At 48.5% G+C, this 11,801-nt stretch overlaps 1 protein-coding gene across 3 annotated transcripts; it reads left to right on the top strand.

Annotated features, from left to right (window-relative positions):
• The first annotated feature begins 1,376 nt into the window (after window positions 1-1,376).
• Window positions 1,377-6,501, top strand: STOML2 (stomatin like 2). Of its 3 annotated transcripts, none has more exons than XM_049773744.1 (10): window positions 1,377-1,466; window positions 1,707-1,844; window positions 2,277-2,376; window positions 3,460-3,518; window positions 3,609-3,710; window positions 3,868-4,002; window positions 4,360-4,504; window positions 4,633-4,712; window positions 5,153-5,281; window positions 6,230-6,501. In XM_049773744.1, the coding sequence occupies exons 1-10, from the start codon at window positions 1,422-1,424 to the stop codon at window positions 6,359-6,361; spliced, it is 1,065 nt and encodes a 354-aa protein (XP_049629701.1). In that variant the 5' UTR covers window positions 1,377-1,421; the 3' UTR covers window positions 6,362-6,501. The 3 variants fall into 3 exon arrangements, with proteins under 3 accessions (XP_049629701.1, XP_049629709.1, XP_049629717.1); XM_049773752.1 differs by having other exon boundaries at window positions 1,407-1,466; window positions 1,719-1,844; XM_049773760.1 differs by lacking the exon at window positions 1,377-1,466 and adding an exon at window positions 1,600-1,619 and having other exon boundaries at window positions 1,656-1,844.
• The last annotated feature ends 5,300 nt before the right edge of the window (window positions 6,502-11,801 follow it).

Below are 11,801 nucleotides of genomic sequence, written 5' to 3'. Positions count from 1 at the left end.
GGGTGTGACCCCAAAAAACAAAAACAGAAAAGAAGAAACAGTGCCGGAGAGATAGCAAAATGGTAGGGCACTTGCCTTGCATGCAACCAACACAGGACAGACTCTGGTTCGAGTCTTGGTGTCCCATATAGTCCCCTGAGCCTGCCAGGAGCAATTTCTTTTTCTTTTTTTGAAATCGCTCCTGGCAGGCTCGGGGGACCTTATGGGATGCTGGGATTCCAACCACCGTCCTGCATGCAAGGCAAACACTACCTCCATGCTATCTCTCCGACCCCCAGGAGCAATTTCTGAGTGCCGCGCCAGGAGTAACCCCCTGAGCGCTGTCGGATGTGAGTGTGTGTGTGTGTGTGTGTGTGTGTGTGTGTGTGTGTGTGTGTGTGTGTGTGCCTAACTTTACTCCTGAGTCTGCTTGGGGATCACTTTTGGTACTGCTCCAAACGTATGATGGTGGGGGGGGGGGGGATTGAGCCTGAATGATGAATCGAATGCAAGGCAAGCACACTACCCCACTGTATCAAATCTCCACTCCAGATCTCCCTCAACAAAAATTTTTTTCTTTTCCTTTTTTTTTTTTCTCCTGTGTGGGTTATCAAATCCTGGGTCTAGGACAAGGCAAGTGCTTTACCTACATCCTGGACCCCCAGATTTGGATTATTATGATTCCCTTGTTAATTATTTCAGCATATCTGAGCTTGTGTGTCTTGATAAGTAAAATAAGGGTGCCTATCTCTTCAACAATGAGGCAGACAATTAGGGATGTTTGCAGGATGACATACTCCAGACAAGGTTAAAAGGTGGGGCACCGTTTGAGATCAACAATGAACCCAACTGGGAAGACAGAAATGGCTGTGTGGTGCCTTGTGGGAAGAAGGAAGGGGAAAAATATCAACCCTATTATCGTGCGGTGTTAGGCCAAATCACCATAGCAACAGGAATGGGGTCACTCCCCAGTGGGAGGGCTGGATATTACACAGCCGGAGTACCAGAGCAAGTCACTATGGCAACCGTGGCATGGAGACAGAACCAGTCCTTTGGTCGTCATGGTGCAAATGGGCGTGATTTTACACTCAGACGGCTCATTCTCGGTGGAATTTATAGAACTATATGGGAGGTGTTTCTCCCCCACATGCGCACGGAAAACAGCCACTTTGATCACTAAAGTCAAGAGAATCTTGGCCTAGAGTCTCTAGACCCTCAAGAATCAACACACTTGGCCTTCCGACAGTTCTACGTCTGCATTTCAGGCACACTAGTACCGGGTAACGCTGATTGGCTAAGGGCGGGAAGGGGGCGGGAAAGGAAAACCGGAAGTACACCCGGGGGGAATAGAAATACGGAAGGAAAGGCTCTGGTCGGTGCCGCTAGAGCGACCGCTCCGCTCCGCGTCTCGTTGGTTCCGGAGGTCGCTGCGGCGGTGGGAAATGCTGGCGCGCGCGGCGCGGGGCACTGGGGCCCTTTTACTGAGGGTGAGAGCAAGGCCACCGTCCCTCCAAGGCCGGGCCGGCGATCAGCTGTGCCCTTGGCTGGGGAGGAACGGGATTCTAAGTTTGGGGAGAAAGCTGGGTTCAGAGGTCACGGTGAGCACGTGAGTGGCCGTCCGAGGAGCCTTGAGGGTCGCGGTTTGGGGAGGTGCCTGCAGAGCCGGTGCCGAGGAGGTTTGGGTGCCCGGCCCTCTGGGGACTCTGCTAACTGCAACTTCCCTTCAGGGCTCCGTGCAGGCTTCTGGCCGCGCTCCGCGCCGCGCCTCCTCTGGATTGCCCCGAAACACCGTGGTGCTGTTTGTGCCCCAGCAGGAGGCCTGGGTGGTGGAACGGATGGGCCGATTCCACCGGATTCTGGAACCTGTGAGTGAGAACCTCTCGCCCTCATCAGGCCACCCAGGGCCCGCCTGATCCCGGTTCCCCCCACGAACCAGCGTTGGGTGGGCCCTGACCATAGCTTTCTTTGGCTACCTTCTTCCCAGTCTAGTGCTGACCGTCAGCCCATCTGACCATCCTTCCTTTGTGCCCCAACAGCCCACAGGCCCCACTCTTGCAAGCGTCTCCTACTTACCTGCACCGCCACCTGTTTGCAGGGAAAATCTGGCTTTGACTCCTCCCCATTCGGAGACCCGACATGACCTTTCTGCCCTCTTGCATTTCCCCTGACATCCCCAACCTCCTCCCTTTCTGGTTTCTGGGCTTATCCCATGATTGATTCCCTGCACTGTCCAGGCCTAATTTGGCTCCCAGTCCTACCGTCCTTTCCTTCTGAGGACCCATGACTCTTCTCCCCAGGGTTTGAACATCCTTATTCCTGTGTTAGACCGGATCCGATATGTGCAGAGTCTCAAGGAAATTGTCATCAACGTGCCTGAACAGTCGGCTGTGACTCTTGGTGAGGGTTCAAGGATCACCTCGCTACTTTTTTTTTTTTTTTTTTGGTTTTTGGGCCACACCCGGCAGTGCTCAGAGGTTGCTCCTGGCAGGCACGGGGGACCATATGGGACACCGGGATTCGAACCAACCACCTTTGGTCCTGGATCTGCTGCTTGCAAGGCAAACGCCGCTGTGCTATCTCTCCGAGCCCCACCTGGCTACTTTTGAGGCTACTAAGATTTGGTTTCTGGGGACAGAGGGATGGTACAGTAGATAGGGTGCTTCCTTTACATGCAACCTACTTAGGTTTGATACCTGCCACTTAATAGGGTCCTCTGAGCCCCACTAGGAGTGTTTCTTGAGCATAGAGCTTGGAGTAAATCCTGAGTACCACCAGGTATAGCCCAAACATCAAAAAATAAAGTAATTTTTTTCTTTTTTTGGTTTTTAAGTCACACCTGGCAACACTCAGGTTACTCCTGGCTCTATGCTCATAAATCACCCCCTCGGCAGGCTCGGGATGATATGGGATGCCGGGATTCGAACCTTTTGCATGCAAGTCAAACGCCATAGCTCTGTGCTATCTCTCCGGCCCCGTAATTTTTTTTTTTTTTCCCCGTAAATTTTTTAACGTATGGAGCCAAAGAGGTAGCATATCAGTTAAGGCACTTGCCTTGTATGTGGCTGATCCAGTTTCGATCCCTGGCACCACAGATCCCCAAAGCCCCACTAGAAGAGATCATTGAGCGCAAAGCCAGGAGGAAGCTGACTTCAGTTGTGCGTCCCCCTCCATAAAAAAACAACCAACAAAAAGTAATTGTTGGAGGGTCGGAGCAATAGTGCAGCATGAGGGCGATTGCCTTTCACGTGGTTGATACAGGATGGACCTTGCTTGGTTCGATCCTTGGCATCCCATATGATCCCCCAAGCCAGGAGTGATTTCTGAGCGCATAGACAGGAGTAACCCCTGAGTGTTACCCGGTGTGTCCCCCTCCCCCCCAAAAAAAAGTGATTGTTGAAGATCCGGAGCTTAGGAGAAACAGTTGATTAGGTGCTGGAGGCCTGACTTTTTTTCCTTTTCTGTCCTCTCTTCTTCCCTCAGACAATGTAACCCTGCAGATTGATGGAGTCCTTTATCTGCGCATCATGGATCCGTACAAGGTATCTGCCTGAGCATTATTCAGCTCTTGAATTGCTCTCCTCACTGATATCCTGCACCCAAGCTTCTTATCCTGATCTTGTCTCTTTCAGGCCAGCTATGGTGTAGAAGACCCCGAATATGCTGTTACCCAGCTAGCTCAGACGACCATGAGATCTGAGCTCGGCAAACTCTCTCTAGACAAAGTCTTCCGGGTATGGCGTTCTGAGCTGAAGTCAGGATTTGATGACAAGCTGGCACTCTCAGCTCTCTCTCTAGGAATCGAAGCCAATCCCACCCCCTTATCAATTTGTCAATTTAGGCTCCTGTTGAGTTGGTTGAAGCTATTGAACTACTCTTCTCTCCCTCCAGGAGCGGGAGTCCCTGAACGCTAACATTGTAGATGCCATCAACCAGGCTGCTGACTGCTGGGGCATCCGCTGCCTTCGTTATGAAATCAAAGATATTCATGTGCCACCACGGGTGAAAGAGTCCATGCAGATGCAGGTGGGGGCTGGAGAGAATTTTTTTCTTTTCTTTTTTGTTTTTTTTTAATGGGCCAACCTGGCTGCATTCAGGGGTTATGCCTGGCTCTGCACTCAGAAATCGTTCCTGGCAGGCTCAGGGGACCATATGGGATGCTAGGGATTGAACGTGGGTCCATCCCACATTGGCAGCATGCAAGGCAAACACTCTACTGCTGTGCTATCACTCTGGCCCGGGGCAGGGAAGAATTAAGAGGACTTCTGGATGCTTCAGTTATATAGGGACCCAGCCTCCCTTCCCTATGTGATGAGTACAGTTGTATAACTGTATAAGAGTATATCTGGCTTCTTGTTGATGGAAGTTACTGGGCACTTGCAGGTGGAGGCAGAACGGCGGAAAAGGGCCACAGTTCTAGAATCTGAGGGGACCCGAGAGTCGGCCATCAACGTGGCAGAGGGGAAGAAGCAGGCACAGATCCTGGCCTCAGAGGCAGAAAAGGCTGAACAAATAAATCAGGCAGCAGGTCAGCAGAGGGTAGAAACAGGGACATGAGGGAGGAACAGGGACATGGATCTTTGAAAGTTGGTGCTGAGTTAGGAATGCTGGGATACTCTGACCTCATAGATAAAGATTTGTTTCCTTTTCTTCCAGGAGAGGCCAGTGCAGTTCTAGCCAAGGCCAAGGCCAAAGCCGAAGCAATTCGCATCCTGGCTGCAGCTCTGACACAACATGTGAGACCCTTGGCTGGGAGTGGGAGATAGAAATGACCAGTGGAAGGGGTGTTCTTGTTTCTGTTTTTGTTTTTGTTTTTGGGTCACACCCGGCGGTGCTCAGGGGTTACTCCTGGCTGTCTGCTCAGAAATAGCTCCTGGCAGGCACGGGGGACCATATGGGACACCGGGATTTGAACCAACCACCTTTGGTCCTGGATCGGCTGCTTGCAAGGCAAGCATCGCTGTGCTATCTCTCCAGGCCGGAAGGGGTTTTCAAATTGACCCTTTAGAGAAGTTCCTGCCTAGTGGGTTCCATTGAACTGGATTGTATGATCTCTGGGTTGTGGTCCGCATATCCTCTTTCCAGGAACTTTACTTGCTCACCTCCATTCTATCACACCCCCTTGTTTCTCTGACTCTGATGTAATCTCTTTTTCCTTTCCCTCTCATGGACACAGAATGGAGATTCAGCGGCCTCACTGACTGTGGCAGAACAATATGTCAACGCGTTCTCCAAACTGGCCAAGGACTCCAACACTATCTTGCTGCCCTCCAACCCTGGGGATGTCACCAGCATGGTGGCTCAGGTTAGAATGCCCTAAGAGCCTACCACAGAGCACCAAGCACTCTATCACCACCATCCCACTTAGATGTCATTGAGGCCATCAGAATGCTCTGAGACTCCCCCACTCCTCTTCAAAAACAAATACCAGGGGCTGGAGAGATAGCATGGAGGTAGGGTGTTTGTCTTGCATACAGAAGGACAGTGGTTCGAATCCCGGCATCCCATATGGCCCCCTTACCCTGCCAGGAGCAATTTCTGAGTGTAGAGCCAGGAGTAACCCTGAGCGCTGCCGAGTGTGGCCCAAATAAAAACAAAAACAAAAATACCCCACACGAGTCAGAAAGAGAGACAGCTGAAGCTAGGGAAATTCTTAAGGCTCATTTTGATTTTTTGCAGATACTTCTTATAGTATTCTGAAGGTTGACCCTATTCTGGTGAATTTTAAGATTCTCAGAACCAGAGCCTGAGAGATAATGTAGTAGACCTACCTAGATTTGATCTCTGATCCCTGAGATCCTCTAGAAGTGATCCCTGAGCACGACTGGATGTTGTCTAAGAAAAACAAAAACAACGTTCCTAGAATAATTTGGAAGCTCTTGTTTTGTTTTGGTTTTGGTTTGGAAGCCATACTTGGCAGTGCTCAGAAGTTACTCCTGGCTCTGCACTCAGGTCATTCTGGGCATACTGAGGGACCTTGTGGGATGCCGGGGATTAAACCTAGGTCAGCTTCATGCAAGGCAAATGCCTTACTCACAATACTATTGCTCTGACCCTTGGCTGCTCTTTTTCAAAAATATCTATTATTTTTGTTTGGGGGCTTGGAGGGCTTGGAGGACCATATAAGATGCCAGAGTCGAACCAGCTGCATGTGCAAGGCAAACACCCAACCCTGCCTTTCTCCTAGTTATCAGAAGGTTGGGCTGTGCTGCTGCTTGTGTCCTCATAGCTTTCTGTCTGCCTTTCTCCCCAGGCCATGGGTGTGTATGGGGCTCTCACCAAAGCCCCAGTTCCAGGAGCCCAGGACTCTAGCAGGAACAGCAGAGATGTCCAGGGCACAGATGCAAGTATTGACGAGGAGCTTGATCGAGTGAAGCTGAGTTAATAGAGCTGGGCTTGGCCAGGAAGGCTGGCAACAGGGAAGTAGCACTTCTAGACTCTGGCTCCAGCGTCCTTGCTGAGATTTTAGTTATTATTTTTTTATTTGAACTTTAATCATGTAATAAACTCGCCATTGGCAAACAACTCCCTGTCCTCTTTGATTGGGGAATGAAGTTGGGAAAGTCAACTGTGTTTTCTTGGATGCCCCCTCCTACCATCCAGACACCCTTTGGGCCTTGCATGTGGACTCCTCCACAAGCAAAAAGGAGCCTCATCCTTCAATGTTCAGAAGAAGCTGTGGGAAAGGGTAGAAGGAGTAAGCCACATAACTGACTACTGCTGGATGGAGAATATAGTCTCCCTCCTGTTAAGTGTGGAACTATGAAATAGAGGTAGGTGTTATAGGGAGGGGGTGCTACATGGGAAAGAGGGTTTCCCTCACATGGTGTTGTGAAGACTTCCTGGGGGAGCAGGGAGTTGGACCACATTCCATTGAATTCTCAGAATTATTTCTGGTTCCTTGCTCAGGGGTCACTATGTAGGACTAGGAGACCATATGTAGTGCTGGGGATCAAACCCAGATTGGCCATGCAAAGCAAGTGCCTTCCCTGTTGTATTATCACTTCAACCCTTCAAGACTATAAAAGATAGTTTCATGCTACATTATATCACCAAACCCTGTACCAAAGTATCCCCCACTCAAACCTCCCCTTCTCAGGTTCTATTGCCTTTGGCCATTTGTTATTCCCTTACTGTTTCTTTTTTTTTTTTTTTTTTTTTTTGTGGTTTTTGGGTCACACCCGGCAGTGCTCAGGGGTTACTCCTGGCTCCATGTTCAGAAATTGTACTTGGCAGGCACGGGAAACCATATGGGACGCCGGGATTCGAACCGATGACCTGCATGAAAGGTAAATGCCTTACCTCCATGCTATCTCTCCGGCCCCCCTTACTGTTTCTTTATGTCATATGTAAAAGAGATCATTTTTTCATTATACTATTGAACAGGTACATAAGAGATTTCAGGGACTGAGGACACCCACTCATTCCAAATATTTAAAGAGGTCAGGGATCACAGTGGTAGGGTTCACCTGGATTTGATACCCAGTATCCTGTATGGTCCCAAAAGAGCCCGCTAGGAATGATTCCTGAGCAAAGTGGAGTAAACCCTGAGCTCTGCAGAACGTTGCCCCAAAACAAATCCATTTTGGGGCTGAAATGATAGTGCATTTGATTTGCACTCACCCAACCTGGGTTTGGCCCTAACATCCCATATGGTCCCTTGAGCCTTCTAGGAGTAATTCTCTAGTGTAGAGGCAGCAGCCATCTCTGGATGTGGACCAGAAATAAAACAACAAAAATCCATTTATTGGGACCAGGAGATAGTACAGCGGTAGGGCGTTTGCCTTGCAAACGATCCTAGGACGATGGTGACCCAGGATGGATGGTGGTGTGGTGGTTCGAATCCCGGCATCCCATATGGCCCCCCCTGCCAGAGTCAATTTTTGAGAGTAGAGCCAGGAGTAACCCCTGAGTTCTGCTGGGTATGACCCCAAAACAAAAAAACAAACAAAAATCCATTTATTAGGAGCTGGAGATTTGGCTACATTAGAGAAATTATCTTGCATGTGTGAGCCCATGGGTTTGATTCCCAGTGCCATTAAAATAAAACAAAAGTATTATAGTGTTTACCACAGACTAAGGTCTAAGATAGATGGGTTTTGTTTGTTTGTTTTTGGTGTTTGAGTCACACCCGGTGGTACTCAGGGGTTACTCCTGGCTCTATGCTCAGAAATCACTCCTAGAAGGCTCGGGGGACCATATTCCCATATCCCCATGCTGGGGATCTAACCTGGGTCCAGCCCAGGTCAGCCCAGTGTAAGACAAACACCCAACCATTGTGCTATCTCTCTGGCCTCAATTTATGCTTTAAGATCATAAAACTGGGGGCTGGAGAGATAGCATGGAGGTAGGGCATTTGCCTTGCATGCAGAAGGACGTTGGTTCGAATCCCAGCATCCCATATGGTCCCCTGAGCCTGCCAGGAGCAACTTCTGAGCGTAGAGCCAGGGGTAACCTCTGAGCGCTGCTAAGTGTGACCCAAAAACAAAATAAAATAAAACAAACGAAAAGATCATAAAACTAGGGGCCAGAGAGATAGCACTGAGGTAGGATGTTTGCCTTGCATGCAGAAGGATGGTGGTTCGAATCCCAGCATTCCATATGGTCCCCCAAGCCTGCTGGGAGTGATTTCTGAGCATAATGCCAGGAGTAACCCCTGAGCACTGGCAGGTGTAACTCAAACAAACAAACAAACCCATAAGACTAGATACTGGCTACAAAAAAGATTTCTATTTTCTCTGAATCCATGGTCTGGTGAAGTGCTGTGACTGCTGTGACAGACAAATTCTTTTGGGTTTTCTTTTTGTTTGTTTGTTTGTTTGTTTTTTGGATTACACCCGGCTGTGTTCGGGTTACTCCTGGCTCTATGCTCAGAAATCGCTCCTGGAAGGCTTGAGGGACCAAATGGGATGCCGGGATTTGAACCACTGTCCTGCATGCAAGGCAAATGCCCTATCTCCATGCTATCTCTCCGGCACCTATGACAGACAAATTCTGATAGAGAGGGAAGGTACCAGCCTGTGAATAGTAAAGCTAACTCTGTCACTGAGGCTGAAAAAACGAGTGTACTTGGATAGGATTTAGGCCCACAGCTTTCTGTACTAGGATCAACTCCTAGAGAGCTTAAAAGTGTTTAACCTGGTTATCATTAGGTGGCTTTTATGGACCCAGGGCTAGGGTATCTCCATATCCTCAACCTGTAGACTTGGCTGAGAACTGCTGAGAGTGACCTTGGGTCCTCAAAACAATGCCTTCCACACCCCACAAAAAAGCAAGGAGATGGCATTAGATGAAAAGAAAGAAAGTAGATAGTGGGTAAGTATATAGGTATCTATTGGAATTTAGGTTTTATTCTGCAGTAAAAATCAATGGAGAGGATTTTATTGGTTTTACTAGCTTTACTGAGATATAATTCCACTTCATTACTCCTACTTAAGGTGTGAATTCAGGCATTTTTTTGTATGATCACGGGGTGGAACAGCCATTATAATTGTAGGACATGCTCTCCCCACTCAGACCTAGAACCTGTTAGCAGTCACTCCTGTCCTTTCCCTAGACCACCATTAATCTACATTGTCTCTCAGGGTTTCTGTACTCTTTTTTGGCTTTTGGTTTTTGGGTCACACCAGCAGCGCTCAGGGGTTACTTCTGGTTCTACACTCAGAAATCACTCCTGGCAGGCTCAGGGGACCATATGGGATGCCAGGATTCGAACCACCAATCTTCTGCATGCAAGGCAAATGCCTTACTTCCATGCTATCTCTAAGGCCCCGGTTTCTGTATTCTTATCATTGGAATAGTACAACGTATGGTATTTGTTATAAGTTTTGTCATTTTGCATAAGGTTTCCCAATAAGAGTAGTCCTTTTTTTTTTTTTTTTTTTTTGGTTTTTGGGCCACACCCGGTGGTGCTCAGGGGTTACTCCTGGCTGTCTGCTCAGAAATAGCTCCTGGCAGGCACGGGGGACCATATGGGACACCGGGATTTGAACCAACCACCTTTGGTCCTGGATCAGCTGCTTGCAAGGCAAATGCCGCTGTGCTCTCTCTCCGGGCCCGAGTAGTCCTTTTTTTTAAACATTTATTTATTTTTTTAGGTTTTTGGGCCACACTTGGCAGTGCTCAGGGGTTACTCCTGGCTCTGCGCTCAGAAATTGCCCTGGCAGGCACGGGGGACCATATGGGATGCTGGGATTCTAACCACTGTCCTTCTGGATGTAAGGCAAACGCCCTACCCCCATGCTATCTCTTCTGCCCCGGAATAGTTTTTTTTTTTTTAATTTAAGTAACATGATTATTGTTGGGCTACAGTCACAAATAGAACACCCTCCTTCACCAGTCAGAATAGTTCTTTAACATATTTAATTTTTATATTTATGTATTTTTGGGGGGTCCCACCCGGCAGTGCTCAGGAGTTACTCCTGGCTCTATGCTCAGAAATTGCTCCTGACAGACTCGGGGGACCATATGGGATGCCAGGATTTGAACCACCGTCCAGCATGCAAGGCAAATGCCTTACCTCATGCTATCTCTCCGGCCCCCTATTTATGTAGTTTTTGTAATGAGTCAATCTAGAGGACCCCAGAGGGCCATGAGGTGTCTGGGACAGAAACCAAGTTCTCAAGCCCAAGCCCTCAGACATCATAAAAGGCATGAATTCTACTACTTGAGCCATATCTCTGCCCTAATAACTCTGTGAACTTCCACAGAACCTGCTAGACTTTTCCAAAGTTGATGTACTATTTTACAATCCCACTAGTTTGAATTTTTCCTCATTCATGCTGATAATTATTTGGGGCCAAAGCCAGTATTGCTTAGAGGCTACTCCTGTGCTATCTTCAAGAACAATTCCTTGCCTCCTGTTTAACTCTTTCAGGCTTCTGGCTGTCTAAATTTTTTGCAGTGGGAGGGGTTTACTCCTGGCTCTGAGTACTGGGAACACTCCTGGCAGGACTAGGATCTAACCTGGGTGGACCATTTGCAAGGCTAGTATCCTGCCCACTGTACTATCTCTCTGGCCTTTTTCTTTTTTGATTACAGCCATCCATGTAGATTTGGAGTGGTAATTCCACCATTTTACTGTTGCCAAAAAAAAAAAAAAAGTTTGGTATCTTTTCCTGTGGGTTTTTTTTGGGGGTGGGGGGAGGGCGGGTTACACCTTGCGGCATTCAACTCCCGCAGGCTCACTGAACCTTATGAGATGCGAATGCCTGGAATCAAACCTACTAGTCTGTCCTGTGTTGGCCGCCTGCAGGGCCCATCTTTTCCTGTATTAATTGATCATTTACTATTTTTTATAAAAAAAAATATTTTGGGGGGTGGCAGAGTAATAGCTCAGCAGTAAGGCTTGCATGCGGACAACCAGCACAGACTGGGTTCCAATCCCCTGCATCCCATCTGATCCCCAGAGTCTGCCAGGAGTGATTTCTGAGGGCAGAGTCGGGAATAACCCCTGCAACCGGGTGTGACCCAACCCCCCCCCCCAATAAATAGGTTTTGGGGTCATACCCGGCAATACTCAGGGTTTACTCGTCTCTGCATTCAGGAGTCACTCCTGGTGGGGTTTGGAATGCCAGTGACTGAACCTTGTAGGCCATGTGCAAGGCCAATACCCAAACTGCTGTACTATTGCTCTGGGCCCCTCTATATTTACATTGTCTATATTTACATTGTGTTGTCTTGAGCCAGAAAGGCAGTCCAGTGGTTTAGGCACCTGCCTTGAATGCCACTGACCCTGATTCAAGCCCCAGCACAATATATGGTCCCCTGAACTCTACCAGAGTAATCTCTGAATATACAGAGGCAGGAATAAGCCCTGAGCACTG

The sequence above is a fragment of the Suncus etruscus genome, chromosome 1 (genome assembly GCF_024139225.1).
Source record: "Suncus etruscus isolate mSunEtr1 chromosome 1, mSunEtr1.pri.cur, whole genome shotgun sequence".
Taxonomy (NCBI): domain Eukaryota; kingdom Metazoa; phylum Chordata; class Mammalia; order Eulipotyphla; family Soricidae; genus Suncus; species Suncus etruscus.
Note: the sequence above shows the minus strand (reverse complement) of the source record. Positions and strands in the feature narration are given on the sequence as shown.

Coding starts and splice junctions, on each gene's coding strand:
- STOML2 (XM_049773744.1), top strand. CDS start 1,422: ATGCTGGCGCGCGCGGCGCGGGGCACTGGGGCCCTTTTACTGAGG. Junction 1,467..1,706: donor CTGGGGCCCTTTTACTGAGG/GTGAGAGCAAGG, acceptor ACTTCCCTTCAG/GGCTCCGTGCAGGCTTCTGG. Junction 1,845..2,276: donor TCCACCGGATTCTGGAACCT/GTGAGTGAGAAC, acceptor TCTTCTCCCCAG/GGTTTGAACATCCTTATTCC.